This window comes from Condylura cristata, unplaced genomic scaffold (genome assembly GCF_000260355.1).
Source record: "Condylura cristata isolate star-nosed mole 26May11 unplaced genomic scaffold, ConCri1.0 scaffold00030, whole genome shotgun sequence".
Classification (NCBI taxonomy): Eukaryota; Metazoa; Chordata; class Mammalia; order Eulipotyphla; family Talpidae; genus Condylura; species Condylura cristata.
In genome coordinates, this window is record NW_004567131.1 from 26,039,307 (window position 1) to 26,055,601 (window position 16,295).

Consider the following 16,295-nt stretch of genomic DNA (forward strand, 5'->3'; position numbering starts at 1 on the left):
AGTGCCTGGGAGGACAACTAGGGAAGGCCCCAGAAGCAACACAATGTCAGCTTGGCTTCTTTTAGTAATTCGCTCTCAGTTCATTGCGGGAGAAAGGAATAAAAGGTCAGAAAGAAAGACTTTCATCAGCCCAAAAGCCTAGTGTTTCAGTGGCGGTCACTGTCTTAGGTGTATGATTCACTCCGGCATGTCCTTAACCTTTTTCATGTTCACACGCCTTTGAGTGTGAAACTAAAGTCTTTAAACTCTATGGGCTTTTCTGACTCACTGATGTCATTTTTCCTTTCACAATTTTATTTGTCACCAGTTAGTGAAATTAGTGAATTAAGAAAAAGCATTGATGACAGGTTTCTTATTACTAATGTCATCTCTGGTTCCTATGACTATTCTAACACTGATGGAAAGTTTCTAGACGGGCCAAAAAAATTCAATTTCCACTCCAAATGGATTACTTTGGCCATGAAAAATCTGAAATATGTTAGCACTAATGCTCTTGGCTTTTCCTATGAAAAACAATTCATCTGAAGGAAACCTTCATTTTGTCTCCTGATTGTACTTCATGATATCTTAATGAAAATTCACATGAACAGTTCTGGAATTTTATTGTTTATTCTGGCACTTTCCCTTTATTAAAGTCATGAATGAATCATCCATTATAATATTTTGATGCTGTAGCCAAAAGATTGATGGCTTTTAGGGCAGTTTGTGAAACTATGGGTATGTTGTAGATTTAAATATTTTCTTTCCTACATTTTGTAGGTAATTTGGAAAAGGAGGGTATAACTCAGATGCTTTGTAACCAAGTGGGAAGGAGCGAAACCACATTGAACCTGTCCTGTTACTGATCCCCCTCCTCCCCAGAGGCGGGTCCTCCCTGGCTCTCTCCTTCCCACAGAGAAACTGTAAAACCAACTTCCTACATAAATTAGGGCAAACATGGACCTTCCATCATTCTCCCTCGATGCTGTCTGTGTCCTCCAGACCTCTTAGGGTGCATGCAGGCCACACCTGCAATGTGTGACTTACCTGTCACTTCCGTACCTGAGTGTTCACCTGCCTGCCTTGTGTAGTCTGCCCTTTCACTGAATGACTTCCTTCAACTCAACCCTATGCCTCCCTGCCCGATGTATGCATACCTGACTCTCAGGTGTTTCTGCTACTCAAGTGCAGGTGAAATTCTTCAACTGTGACTTGATACTTTCTCCTTTTCTACTAAAGGCTCTTAGCATGAGAGAAATTCCCCAATGATGTCCACTTGTTTAGTTACCCCAAGAGACTAGTGTAGAGTGCCTAATTGTCACTGTGAAGAGGGTTCCAGGGCTTGGATCAAGCAACTTGGAGGGAAATCAAGCATGGGCTATGAGACTAAACTGAACTTTCCAGAGCATCTTCCACATTTTCTTGCCAATGGGTGGGAGTCTGGGGGGGGGAAGAAAAGATAGGACAGTTACCCAGGGAGCTGACCTTGATTAGATGGTTTATATCTAGTTCTCTTCCTTTTTCAGATGGGTGAGTCAAATGAAGACATAGACCAAATGTTCAGCAATTTGCTGGGAGAGATGGATCTTCTGACCCAGGTAAATTCCTCTTCTTAACTTTCAAACCAGACGATAGTGAGGCTATAAAATTTTATTTTAACAAGTGAACTACTTGTTTGTAATGGAGATTGACAATACTATACACTGCTGATATAACTGTGACAGTGGTGGAGGTGGGGGAAAAGAAATAAAGCTTTTTCTTTAAAAAGCTCTGATTGTTATATGTTGATTTTAGAGCCTGACACTTTGCTGTATTTATTTTTTGCTTCTAATAACTTGGTAGAGTTTTTCAGAGTCTTCTGTCTCTCTGTATGATACCATATCATCTGTGATTAGTGACAGTGTCACTTCCCCTTTTCCTACTTGGATTCCCTTTGTTTGCTGTTTGATTGCTTCGCCAAAATCTCTAGTACTAAATTAAACAACTGATAATAATGGGCATCCTTTTTATTTGTCAGATCTTTCGAGGAAAGTTCTCAGTTTTTCACCATCGAGCATTATATTGGCTGTTGGTTTGTGATCATTTGTCACATTTATTAAGGTCATATCCTTCCCTTCCCAAACTACCATTTTTATCATAACTAGATGTTAAATCTTACCAAATGCTTTTAGCATGATTTTTCTGTGATTTTGTTGATAAAGTGGATTACATTAATTAATTTACATAAATTAAACCATACTTGCATCCCTGGGATGAATCCCACTTGATCGTGGTGTATGATCCTCCTGATAGACTATTGAATTTGATTTGTAGTGTTTTGTTGTAAATTTTTATACCAGTTTTCATTGAGGACATTGGCCTATAATTTTATTTTCCTCTGTTGTCTCGATCAGGTTTTGGTATTAAGGTAATGTTGGCATCATAGACTTTATTAGGGAGCATTTCTTCTTGTATTTTTTTACTTGTATTTTAAAAAAGCCATTTGAGCAAGGTGGGCATTACTTCTTCTTTAGAAGTTTGATAAAATTCATTTGTAAAGTCATCTGGCCCTGGTCTTTTATTTTCCAGTATATTTTTTATTACTCTTGTAACTTCCATGCTTGTGATCTGTTTGTTCACTTGACCTGTTTTCTTGCTGGTTGATTATGTCAATCTAGAAATTTGTCCACTTTCTTAGTGTTACTGAATTCAGTGGAATATAGTTGTTCACATAACCTCTTAAGAGTTTTTTTATTTCTGATCCATCTGGTGATTTTTCCTCTTTCATTTATGATTCTCTTCACTAATATATTTTCTCGAGAATTACTTTTTCTAATTTAAAAAATGTTATTTACAAAATTAGTGGCTTATTTTGGCTTAAATTCCTCTAAGAGTTTTATTAGGTAAGAATGACAGCATAGTATTTTACTGTATAATGGGAGATTGCTTTCCTAAGACAATGTTTATTCTCCAAGTACTAAATATTACTTCCTGTGACCTTATTATGTCCTTATAGAACTAGATGTAACAAATGTGTCACTATAGGACATTTTTGTTATTTATAACTGTTAACTATCTCATTCTCAGTTAATCTGTTTTGTTTCAAGATGTACCTTCTAGAAGGCAACACATACATTAACTAAAAATTGGGTCTAATTCTAGGAAAATGTCAAAGTTGTACTTTTCTAGGGAAAAAATAAGCTGTGTTCTTTTAAAGTAAGTAGTACAGTTTAAAAGAATATACTTAGACAGAAAATATGAAAATAAATAAATCATGACTTAATATTACAGTGCACTGTCAAAAAGTATTGTGATAACTTTTGGGGATGGGATCTGTTTTCACAGAGTTTAGGAGCTGACACGCTTCCTCCTCCGGACCCTAAACCACCCAGTGCTGAATTTAATTATAGTGTGGGTTTTAAGGATTTAAACGGTAAGCATAATAATTTCTTTTCTTAAGATATTTGAAATCATAATAATGACTAAAATTTGTATGGAACTATAATTTGAAAACAAAAATTTTAAAACATGGATTTCAGATTGTGTTTTAATTATAGTTTTCACAATAAGTACAATTTTTAAAGTTCTGAATTTCAGATTTTGTTTTAATTTATCCAGATTGAATTAAGAGGCCAAAAAGATGTATTTGCCTACAATAAAAAGGAAACCTCCTACATTTTCAAAAGATCTTAAAACTATAGTTTTAATTTTTTAAGAAGTAAAAGGAGTTTCTTCTTGTAGAGCTCTAAGGCACATTAGTATCAAAAAACATAAATGATGAAATGTCCCTTCGAGGATAATGCTATTTCATAATGATTGGTAATATATGAACAAATGCTTCCAATATAATATATTTTGACTTATATATAGTTCATATGCTTGCTCTATGTGACATTTTTTACTGTCTCTGAGATAGCCACTGTTTTTTATTAGATAAATTTCTGTCCAAGTGTTTAATTTCCTGCTACTAATGATTATTGCTCCTTCTTTGAAAATCTCTAGAGTTGGGGGGTTGCTACAGGATCTCTGTTCTCACCCTAAGATCCAAGGTCTAATTAACCCAATTAGGTTGAATCTGTCTTTCTTCCAAATATATTTACCATTGGTATTCTGTTTGTACCACAAAGGCCAGGGGAGAATTTTCCATCCATTTCTCTCCCTTACTTTTCTAAAATTCTAAGACTGTCTCAAAATTAACAAGAATTCCCTACTAACACAGCTAATTGTGTGCTTGATTTGACTTTATAGGTAATCTATGAGATCTTCCAATATAGGGAACTATTCCTTTGGGGGGAGGGGTATTATTTGTATGATTGGCAAATAAAAGTATATGATTTGCTATATGTATACATTGTGAAAAAAATTACCTGCCCTGAGTTAATTAACACATTAGTCATCTCACATTCTACTTTTGCAGGCTTGTGTGTGAATATTTAAGTTATACTCTCTTGGAAAATTTTAATTGTACAACACAGTATTATCAACTATATTCACTATATTTTTTATTATCACCACAGACCTTACTCATAACTGAAACTGTGTACTTTTTACCAACCTTCCCCTGATTTCCCCCGCCTCCTACTCCCTGTTACCAGTACTTACATATTACTCTTAAAATTATCTTCTTTCAATGACTGGGGGAGAATAATGGGGATGATGCCTGAGGGGAGAAGTCAAATGCTGTACAAAAATGAAAAACAATATAAGAAAATAAAAAAGTTCAGTCAAAAAATGTATCTTCTTTCAGTTTTTCCCAGTATCCTTGGAATCCTTGTTTTGATCATTAATGTGATTTTCCCAATCAGAGTCCTTAAATGCACTGGAAGACCAAGATTTAGATGCTCTCATGGCAGAGCTGGTAGCAGACATAAGTGAAGCGGAGCAGAGGACAATCGAGGCACAGAAAAAATCCTCTCAGAATCAACTTCCTTCAGTATCTCCGGGAGTATCAACTTGCAGTGGCACAGAACCTCTCGGTTCTGGAACAAATGTTGCTGCAGTTAGTATCAGCCAATGTGAAGATGATCTGCCACCTCCACCAGATGACCCTGTACTAGAACTACCTCCGCCACCATCACCGCCTGAGCCTCTTTCTCCAGTAAGTGATGGTTATATTCATAAGCCTGTGAACCTGGCGCACTGAGATGCCAAAAAACAAGAATACAAGTATGTTCATTGAAAAATCAAAGTCTTCCATAAATGAGACACACAGGTGTGTACAAAGAACACATTAGGGCCATACTCAAGAATTATTCTGGATTGTCTAGAATATATATTTGTACATAGCATTTCCTGAAAATACTCAAACTTGGAGGTAATATTTTATTAAGTTGGTATAAACTGATAATATTATGTTTGTATCTCTGGTAAAAAATATAAAGAGCTTGTTACATATTTTCTGAATTTAACTAAATGGAATTCTGTTGAATTTGGCACCCTTGTTTAAGAGTACAAAGATACATCTGTGTCCCTTGTAATATTGTCAGTGGGGGAAAGTGTTGTGGAGCAGGCAGTTATGACAGCTGGGTACTAAAAATTTCTCGATGGGAAAGTAAAGAGATGGAAAATTCATATAATCATTACTTGGGATACCAACTTATAATAGGTCTTATAAAAGTGCTTCAAAAGCACTTTTAAGGATTTTTTAGAATAATTAAATTTAAAATATGTGAGAATAAGAATCTAGTATTTCGTGTGACTTCTACATTTGTTGTATTATGTGATATTGAATAGTATTTCATAAATATGAGCCTGATAACACTGAAATTCCCATGACTTTTGAATGAACCAAATATTAAATATGAACAAATATCAAGTGTTAAATATATCAAGCAATTTACATGTTATCATACTCACTGCTCAGTTATGTAGTTATTGCTGTAAGAGTGTTTGAAAATGGGCAGTCTATGTAGACCAGAAATTTTTTTATAGAATATTGAAATATAATTGACACATAAGGTGGTGTAAGTTTAAGATGTGCAACATGGTGATTTAAACAAATGTTATTACAAAATTATTGACATCATAAGGTTAGTTAACAGCCCCATCACCTCACATAATTACCTTTGCTTGAGAGAGAGAGAATATTAAGATCTACACTCTCAGAAGTTTTCAAGTACATAGCCCAGTATCATTAACTTTAGTCTTCCTATGGTATCTTAGATCTCCAGAACTTATCATCCAATTGAAAATTTTCCTTCAGCCAAAATGTCCCTCCCCCAAATTCCTGGAAACCACCACCATTGTATTCTCTCTTTCTACGTGTTTAGTTCTTTTGAAATCCACATAAAGTGCAACCATACAGTATTTGTCTATCTCTGTCTGATTTATCTCATTTAGCATGTTGCCTCCAAGATTCATCCACTCTGTCAGAAATGGCAGGATTTTCTTCTTTCTCATGGCTGAATAATAGTCACTCATACACACACACATATATATGAAGACATGCATATGCATGATATATATTGTATTTTCTTTATACATTCATTTGTTAATGGACCACTTAGGTTGTTTCGATGTCTCAGATACTGTAAATAAAGCTTCAGTGAACACAGAAAAACAGATATTTCTTTGAGATAGGGATCTCCTTTCCTTTGGATAAATATCCAGAAATGGGACTGTTGGATCATATGTTAGTTCTATTTTGAGTATTTTGAGGAAAGTCCATATATATTCCATAGTAGCTGCACCAATTTACTCCCCTGACAGTTCACAAGTGTTCTTTTTCTCTACATCCTTGTCAATGTTTGTCTCTTGTCTTTTTTATAGTAACCATGCTAATAAGCAGAAGCTTTTAAAATGGGTCCATGAAGACTTTAAGGAGATCATGATTCCCTGAAAGTGTATGCAAAATTAGAGCATATCTGAACCTTTATGGGCTTCATCACTTTCAACATATTTTCTTTTTTTTTTTTAAAGATTTTATTTTTTATTTGTGCATACAGAACTGGGATACAGGCCAGAGATGTGGGGGGGTGAGAGAATTCACCAGAGACAGAGTGGGGAGCAGAACAGGCAGATCAACGAAGTACACTGCTGAGGGGAGCAGCGGGTGGGTCAGGAGAGGTCTGCCACGCCATGTGGTCACCTCCGGGGCAGGCGGGAATCGAACTCATGAGGAAGTGGCTTTAGATTCTCAGTGCTGTGCTTTAACCCGCTGCGCCAACAGGGAGGGCCTCAACATATTTTCTATAGGGATGGTGGCTCAAAAAAATGTAAAGAACCACTAATGAAAGAAGATATATGTCTGCTTTCTATTAATTAGAATATAACCTGGAAAGTTCATTTCCTCTCCATCATAAATAGGTACAAGAGTCTTAATAATCCTATTCCCAGAGTATTAACTTGCAAAATTCACAGGGCTTTGGGCTCATAAAATATTCCATTCTCTCTTCTGTTAGCTCATGCTTGTCAGGGTTTTTGTTTGTTTTGTTTACTTTTAAATTTGCATTTGGGTTGAAGGCTTAAATTTTGGAATTCCCTTTAGGAACCTAATAAAAAGCTAAGAATCCCAGAAAGTGTTTTCTGGCCCCTAAAATTGCTAGAGTTTCAGGAACTGATATCCACTTACTGATTCCTCAAATTAAACCTTACTTTTGAGCAAGCAGGTATTTTTGTGGTCTCAATATGTATTCTGGTAGAGTCATGATTTCCTCTTTTAACTCACTATTCTAAGATACAAAGGATGAGTATTTTCTATATCTTTGAATATTTTTGTTACAGTCATTTAAATTTTGAAAATTGATCATGTGAAGTGCGTACTCCTAACCATGACCTTTTTCTCAACATACACGAAGATGTTAACAATGGCATGGGTAGTCGTTGCTATTATTCCATGGATTGTATTGAGTATCTTCTTGATGTTTTATAGAAAGAAGCAGAAGCCCAAGCTAAGGCTGATAAAATTAAGCTAGCACTGGAAAAACTGAAGGAGGCCAAGGTGAAGAAGGTAAGCTATGACTCCCTTTTGCATGTGTGGTGACATTTTATTATGCTCAATCATTGACTAAATAAAAATTTCAAGTGGTGTTTTCCAACTTGCTACATTTTTTAAGGACAGAGATGAATTATTCTTTCTGTACCATCAGTGAGCTCATTTGTGTTTGATAAATAAGGGGCACCTGGTAGTACAAACAGGGACATTTCCTAGGCTTTTACATCATTTTTTATTTTACACATTGTTTTCCTTGGCAGCTTCCTGGGACTAGCAGGAATAGAATTACAACCTTCCACGGGAAAGGAAAGAGAAAGCCTTGGCGTGGTTGTTGCACTGGCAGGCACCTTTTCCGCTCTATTTCAAGGCACCTTTTCTGCTCTATTTCAACAAGTGTTAAAGCAAATGTGTCCCCCCAGGACACCCTCCCTCCCCCTTGCACAGGTCCCCCTCAGTTTCTGCTCAGCTCTGGGCTGACCACAGGTGGCGCCACCTTCTGGACCTGCCTTAATTGGGTCAGATCTCTCCTGCCCTCAACCTCCCCTCAGTCTGCATTTTTCATATCACCTGTGGCAGCCTCCACCCCCTTGCCTGCCTTGGATAGCCAGGTATCTCCTGAAGTACCAAAGTTGTTCTGGCTTCAAAGTTGCCTAGGTTTTCAGTGACCACCCCGACCCTACTTTCCCAGGAAGCCTGTAATTTGACTGTGTGTTTGTGTTTCATAGAACATAGGCTTTTTCAGGAACATACGCTTTGTTTTATAACAGAAACACATGTTGCTTACCTCATTAGAAGCATATATCTAGAACAGTTGTGTGAATAATAGTCAATTTGGTAAATTAAGACAGAGATGAAGCAATGTTTCAATTCTTAAAGCATATGCCATCTCTGAGACACATTAAGAAATTTTTAATGTAGAGTTGGATAAATTGTTCTTTCCATGTCGGGCTCTGTGTTCCCAAAGTCTTGCTCACAGCTCTTTGAATAAAAGTGTTCAGAACATGTTGAGCAATGTTCAATAAATACTCCTTGATTCTCCCTCGGTCCAGACCTTCAGGGTTCATCTATGAAAGTCTTTCCAGATCAAACAGGCTCCATTCCCTGCAAACATGTGTCAACATTTTTACATTCTTCCACACATGACAAAATTCCTTAGTTTTTGAAGTTATTTATTTTCAGCTGTCTTGCCCTTCCATCCCCTGTGCTCATCTTGATCAGTCCTGCTTAACCCTCCACCCCACTTGCTCAGCACCTGAGCCTTCAGTCCTGTCAGAGCCTCCCCCATCCAAACCCTCTCCGATTAATCTAAAAAACTATTTCTCTCTCGTCCCTCTTTCCTCATCCACTTTCTCCCACCCAATCGCTTCACTGCCTTCATTCAGAGAAAACAGCACTCAGAAGGAAAGCGCCATGAGCTCCCGTATTCCACCTCCCTGCCTGCTGCCTGCGTGTGTGACACGTGGTCCCTCCTCTTTCGTGTCACTGTGGCTGAGCTGCCATGTGCCTTAAGCAGCCTCTCCTCACGTGTTCCTAGTCCCATCCTCTCCTGCTGGACCTCCTTTACTCAGAAGCCTCCACAGTGCCTCATCTCACATAACAAAATCAAACCCCCCACATAGACTGAGCCTGCCTACTGTGGCTCTCCCTCTCTCACCCCTCCTGGCGACTTGTCTCCCTGCTGCTCTCCACATGCCCCAGACACTCCTGTTTTTTGCACTTTGCTGCCCCCTTGCCTTAAAAGCTCTTCTCTTTACTTTCTTTGCCTTGGGGGATGAGTCTTTAAAAATGTTACTGAGATGTATGTCTTGTAGCGTTTTACCTATATTTTTCTTCTATATATTTTATGGTTTCAGGTCTTATGTTCAGGCCATTTTGAGTTGATTTCTGTGCATGGTGCAAGGTAGTGGCCTACTTCCATTCTTTTGCTTATGGTGGTCCAGTTTTCCCAGTGCCATTTATTGAACAAACTGTCCTTGTTCCATTGCATATTCTCTGTTCCTTTGTTAAAGATTAGTTGTCCGTACATATGTGGCTTTATTTCTGGGTTTTCTGTTCTGTTCCATTGGTCTGTGTCTGTTTTTGTTCCAGTACAATGCTGTTTTAATGATTATGGCTTTGTAGTATAGTTTGAAGTCTGGGAGTGTGATACCTGCCAGATTCTGAGGGGGTTTCTCTGTTCTTTCTCTAAGTCTGATCACCTGCTCACAGGGGCTTCTCCTCTCTGGCTTGTACACCCAGCCCCCGTACTTCCTACCTTCCCTAAGTTTTCTCCTCAGTGCTTATTACCATCTACTTTTCTTGTTTATTGTATTCATTTGATGCACATCCTCCACACACATTAGAAGCTACTTCAGGGTTTTTTCTGTAATCTCAACTGGTGCATCCTCATCTTGCAAAACAAGGATATACAGAGGGTAAGCAGTCAGGCATTTTAAACTCTGCTTGTATAGAGTTAAGTATGCAGGAGAGATAAGTGTTAATTAAAACAGGAAGAAGTAATAGAGTGAATGACCTGGTGGTCAGGGAGGTCTCTCTAAGGAGGCAGCATTTGAACAAAGATCAGCAGCAAGAAGACACCAGCTCCTCGTAGGTGTGGTGTGGGACCTGCAGACAGGTGAATTCTAACTGTGAACACAAGCACAGGCTGCCTCGAATCTATAAAGAAGATGCAAATAGACGCCATTCTGATCAGCAGCGAAGGAAAGTAAGAAGAACAAGTTATAATCGTTTCTGACAATGGACAGACAGTCCAGATGTATTTTTTAAAGGCTATATGTGGCACAGAACACACACACAAATACAATGAAGAGATAAATGTACATTAGTCAAATAAGCAAGATGCTTTCACACTTTTCAAAAAGTTGGTAACCAAGTCTGCTCAAAGTACTTTGCCCTCAAGTGTTCTGTAGGGTGTTGATATCACTGTGGGTTATGGGTGCAGTACATGGCACGTGGCCAAAGCTTTTGGAGCTGGAAATAGCATGGTCTTATTCTCTTTTGCAAGGTTGCTGTTTTAAAGTTATAGGACACAATAGAACAATTCCATTTATAAATTTTATAGTTAAAGCAAAAAAATTATAAAAATATTGCAAATGACACAGGAGTAGAATATTCTTGTGTTTAGCCTGCAAAAGAAAAGGAAGGGATTTCTTTCCATCAGCAAAAACAATGGCTTGGGTCAGGCTTTCCTGAAAACGAAGTGGCAGAAGCAAATTTTGGAAAAATGGGGCATCTGTGAGCCAGAGAACCGTCTCAGAGAGACTGACTCGCAGAGCGCAGACTTTTTGAAGACAGGCCCTTTCATCCGCTCTATATTTGCCTGGAACAGATGGCCGAAGATGAGGAAGCAGCCAACACACAAACAATGGAGGAGGAAGACAAGTGATGGACAGGGAGACAAAGGAGGAAGCAATAAGGTGGCGGCAGAGCGGACACCAGACTCGCCTCTTCCGTGTCCTCACAGCTGGATCACAGCAGAACCAAGCCAGACCATGATGGAGGGGGAAGAGGGGGAGGGGAGCAGGCCCTGCCAGGGCCCCAAGTGCAGCAGGCCAGCGGCAGCAGGGCCGGCGGAGGTCCTTGGAGCCGTGAGTCAGAGGGAAAGGAGAAGAAGGCAGCCTGCGCACAGGAGTGGGACCTGACTGTCCTTGGGCAGTGGCCGTGCATGCACTTCAGAAGACCTGACACAGAAGATTCGTGTTTCACCAAACCAGAAATGGGTGGAGGGAGGAACCTCGGGGTTGTGGCCTGGAGGAGGGGACTCTGGTGGCCGGGCTGTGGGCTCAGCCAGAGGCTCTGTGGAGAAGGAGCAGAGGGCACGTGACAGCACATAGCCCCAAAAAGGGGACTGGTGGAGGAGTGACACGAGGCTGGGGTCCCACAGAGAAGCAACAGAGCAGGTATTCTAATCCTCTCTCCCCTTCCCACCTTCTGGGGCTGGTACTCAGCTCAGACAGCACACGGAGAGATTCTGAGGCGCTGAGCCTCACACCAGAGAGGAGTGTCAGGGTGCCACCAACTACCAGCCAGCCCGGCACCCACATCTCAGCTCCTCCCAGGCCCTGCCCTGCCTGCACCGCAGGCACAGGCCGCAGATTTCAGCACGTACTGGAGCCAACCAAGGCCAGTGTGAATAACCAACTGTGTGAAAGGTCAGAACACTGAACCTCCTAAGTTACTGATAGAGATATTAAAAAGGAAAATGAAATCGAGACACTGCAAGTAGAGAAATGGGAAGACGAAAATTATGACACATGGAAATGTGAGGTCTCAGGACAGTGTAACTTCCCATAGTGAGAACAACTCTCCAGAATCTAAACAGCAGATTCTAAACAGAATCTAAACAGAAGATGGAAGCGTGTATCTCCTTATCAGGTAGAGAGCTGAAGCACGCAGTCGAATGAAAGCTAACCAGACTACGGATTCGCCTGCAGGCCTCCTCCGCAGTGGCGTGTTCTCAGCCGGCGTTCACCTCTCCTGCTCCACCTCCATGTCAGCCATGGGCCAAGCCGCCTTTCATCAGCCCCTCGGCGATGCTCAGCGGTCCTGACACTCTGCCTTCACGGCATTGTACACTAACCACCTTGTGTCAGAAGCATCGAGTTGCATGAAATGAGACCCTTTGCAGCTGAGCAAATGAGAAAAAAATAGTATAAAGGTATGGACATGGCGTTAACCAGAAATGCTTCTGGGTTGCAGGAGTAACAGAGAGATGGCAGGAGAGCAGAGCGCCAGCACCTCTTGGTTCTGCTTCTTTTCTGTCTCCCCCACTGGAATACAGTACAGTCTCCAAACCTGGAATTTTTTTTTTAAGATTTATTTATTTATGCATCCAGAACTGGGGTACAGGCCAGAGGTGCAGGGGTGATGAGAGGATTCACAAGAGTGGGGAGCAGAGCAAGCAGATCAACGAAGTACACTGCTGAGGGGAGCAGTGGGTGGGTCAGGAGAGGTCTCTGTGCCATGTGGGTCACCTCCGGGGCCGGGGATCGAACTCGCACTGAGGCAGTAGCGTCCCCTTGCAGTGCTGCGTCCTAACCCATTGTGCCACCGGGGAAGGCCCCAAACCTGGACTATATTGTGTATTTTTCTGTTTTTGTGAGTTGTTTTCTCCACCTCTATAGCCCTAGTAGCTAACACAAGTGCCTGGGCTTGGAGGGAATTCATGTTGAGTGAGCTTGAGGTTCACATTCTTACTTCAGTTCACAGGAACTGTAGCAATACAGCCCTTGACTGTCGGGCTTCTTCCATTGGCTGAAGTTTACCAGCTTCTCTATGGCTTTCTCCTCAGCTGGTCGTCAAGGTGCACATGAATGATAGCAGCACCAAGTCGCTGATGGTGGACGAGCGGCAGTTGGTCCGAGACGTTCTCGACAACCTTTTTGAGAAGACCCACTGTGACTGCAACGTAGACTGGTGTCTGTATGAAATTTACCCAGAACTACAAATTGGTAAGTCCCATCCCAGCAGAACTCCAGACCCGTGTGTTCACTTTATTATGGCTCAAAGGTGCAGAGACTTCCTGTCTTTCACTTCCCTCGCGTCAGACTCACTGCCTGCCTCTTCATTTCTTTGTGGGGAAGACACTCAGGTTGTACAGGTGGCCAGGCCTTGAGGGGGTATCAGCATTATTACTGCTACTTCCCCAGGGAATCTATAAGAGAAACTGATACTTTTTACTGCAGGCGTAGTAAGCAAAGCAGATTATGGGAAACCTGGGTATCGGTCAACAGAAGTGCCTGGAGTTTACCTTTCAACTGTAGCTAACGTAATTATGCCACAGGCCTCACGTCACTGGTCATTTCCTCTTCTCCCCAAACCATTATTAACCTAATGTCCGACACTTTGTCTAGCTGAGGAGGCTCAGCCCTGAAAAGCAAAAGACAGATGGTCAAAATTGATGGAGTCAAAAGGAAAAAAAGCAGAAAGCAATACTGTGTTTCCTCTCACTCTTAAAGCTGCTCACAGAACAGCCTCCCGGAGGCCTGGTGAAATCTAGAATCGCTTCTTTTAGAAGATTTAGGTGGAAGTTCTTCTTTCTGGAGGCTGTGGACACTGTACAATGAACAGCCCCTGGCCTCCGCTTCAACTCCCTGAGGCAACAGAGAAAGGAAAGTCTTCCTAATGTTTAGGTGTGGTTCAGACACTCCCACCTGGTTTTAGAGTTTAGGGAGTGATGTTTTCTTATCATGATGAGTTCTTATCATGCACCTCAAAACAGTTGAACCAGGCACTGTGTCATTGTTTTACAGAGAGGCTCTTCACCTCCACCTGGAACTGTCTCAAGTCAAAAATGTCATTTGAAAGAAGTGCAGCCACTGAGCATTCTCACTGTAGTGCAGTTTCTGTTGCTTTTTTTTTTTTAATGAAAAATAAGCCAGAGACCTGAAAGAAAAAGTAAATTCAACAAGGATGTTACAGAGTGACATCTTGCAAGAACTAGAAATTTCTAAAAACTGATTAGAAGTGTGAAGCATTGCATTTTCATCAACATGAGCTTGTTTCTTAGAAACCCTAACACCTGGGTTCTGAATGAAAACGTTTCTTGTCTCATCAGAAAGGTTTTTTGAAGATCATGAAAATGTTGTTGAAGTCTTATCAGACTGGACAAGGGACACAGAAAATAAAGTGCTATTTTTGGAGAAAGAGGAAAAATACTCTGTATTTAAAAACCCCCAGGTAAGGTCATTTGTATATTATTAAATCATATAAAATATAGCTGATTTGTTAATGTCACTCATGTACTAACCACATCATTCATTATCTTACAAAATTCACAAATACATTTCTTTCAAATGAACACAGATTCAAGGGCTGGAACATATGCAAAGTAAAAACCCTTTAAAGGCTTTTTCTATTGTTAATGATGTGTCATTATTTTATATACTGGTTTGTTTTTTCTCAATATAGGTTCCCTCCCCTCAGGTGTGCTCACCATAGTTCCCTACACAAAGCACCCATAGTCCTCCACCATAGTCCACTTGTTATAGGGCACCCCAAATCTGTTCCAGAACAGGGGGAGGGAGGGGCACCCCTGAAGCCCCAAAACCTGCCTGCTCTAAGTGGGTTCTGCCATCCGCCGCAACAAGACAAAACATATAAAACTTCAATGAAAAGGGACGTTAATACAGTAAATATACAATACGGAACACAAAGAATATAACTTCTAAAACTCCTGAAGTTACCCATCCCCTTGTGGGCAAAAGTCAACACAAAAGGGATTGGCCCAAAGCAAGGCCTGAAAGCTGCCACAGGACTAAAGCACCTTCTGGGCGGGACCCATGGAAAAGGGTCAGAAATGGCCAGACAAATCTGGGAGGAAAAGAGCAACATCAAAATCAATATAAACACTGCCATAGTCACCTCCCTACAGGTATCTCACCCACATCTGCCTTAACCAATCCAAGGTCAGGAAACAAGCACGGTTTCTTCATCACATGCTTGCTACTCCATATGGCTTCCTTAGGTCTCCGTCTTGTTCTCCATCCAGCCTCATTCCCTTCTTCTCTCTTCTCCTTCTCTCTGCTCAGCTCCACCCTCCTTCTGGGTGGGGTAGGGAACCTGGAACTTCCCTTTTTCCTAGGGACCACCCTGTTACACACTCTTCTTCTCCTGCCTTCTCTCCTCTTCTCCTCCTCCCCTCACTTCCTGGATGCCTCAGATCTGTTGTGGGCTTCCTTGAAAGAGTCTTAAAGAATCCACTTAATGTCTTTAGATTCAGCATTCAAAACAACTGTTGTGCCTTCCTGGTGACCTAGGGGTTAGGTCTCAGAGTTATCCCCACTACGGCCTGAGTTCAAGCCCTGGCCAGGAAGCTGACCCAATGACACAGCAGACCTCTCCTGTCCCTCCCACTGCTCCCCTTGGCAGTAAATACGCCTGCTTTGCTCCCCACTCTGTCTCTAGTGAAACCTCTCACCCACCCCCCACTCCTCTGGCCACACTACAGTTCTTCTATGCCAAAAAAAAAAAAAAAAATCTGTGACTAACTCCTCCTCCTATTTTTACTTCTGTTTGGCTACACTAATCCAATACACCTTGATATACTGATTTATTAATGCTTCCTATTTTAAGGATACTCTTGCCTTGGTTGTTCAATTTTACTGCCTGTGGCACTGGGATAGAGAAAAAGAGCAGTGAAAATGTACGATTTGTTATATTTTAATTCAGAAACAGGCTACGTAATAAAAAGCATTGTCCTTTTTGAAAATACTTCCTTTAAGTCATGAATAATATATGTACAGTGAGAATCTGGGAATTGTATTCAGGACCACCATGTTGCAGAACGTCTCAGGTGACACCTTTGACCTTGAGTATAAAAGTAGCATCCAGGGGGCCCTCCCTGGTGGCGCAGTGGGTTAAAGCACAGCACTGAGAAGCTAAAGCCACTTCCGCATGAGTTCGA

At 40.9% G+C, this 16,295-nt stretch overlaps 1 protein-coding gene across 1 annotated transcript in view; it reads left to right on the forward strand.

The window, feature by feature from the left end:
• Positions 1-16,295, forward strand: part of APBB1IP (amyloid beta (A4) precursor protein-binding, family B, member 1 interacting protein) — a 54,289-nt gene that overhangs the window by 18,091 nt on the left and 19,903 nt on the right. The window contains exons 2-7 of the mRNA XM_004691310.2: positions 1,506-1,577; positions 3,304-3,391; positions 4,764-5,056; positions 7,829-7,906; positions 13,182-13,341; positions 14,448-14,569. Of these exons, the coding sequence (XP_004691367.1) occupies positions 1,506-1,577; positions 3,304-3,391; positions 4,764-5,056; positions 7,829-7,906; positions 13,182-13,341; positions 14,448-14,569 (813 nt within the window). The remainder of the gene's footprint in view (positions 1-1,505; positions 1,578-3,303; positions 3,392-4,763; positions 5,057-7,828; positions 7,907-13,181; positions 13,342-14,447; positions 14,570-16,295) is intronic.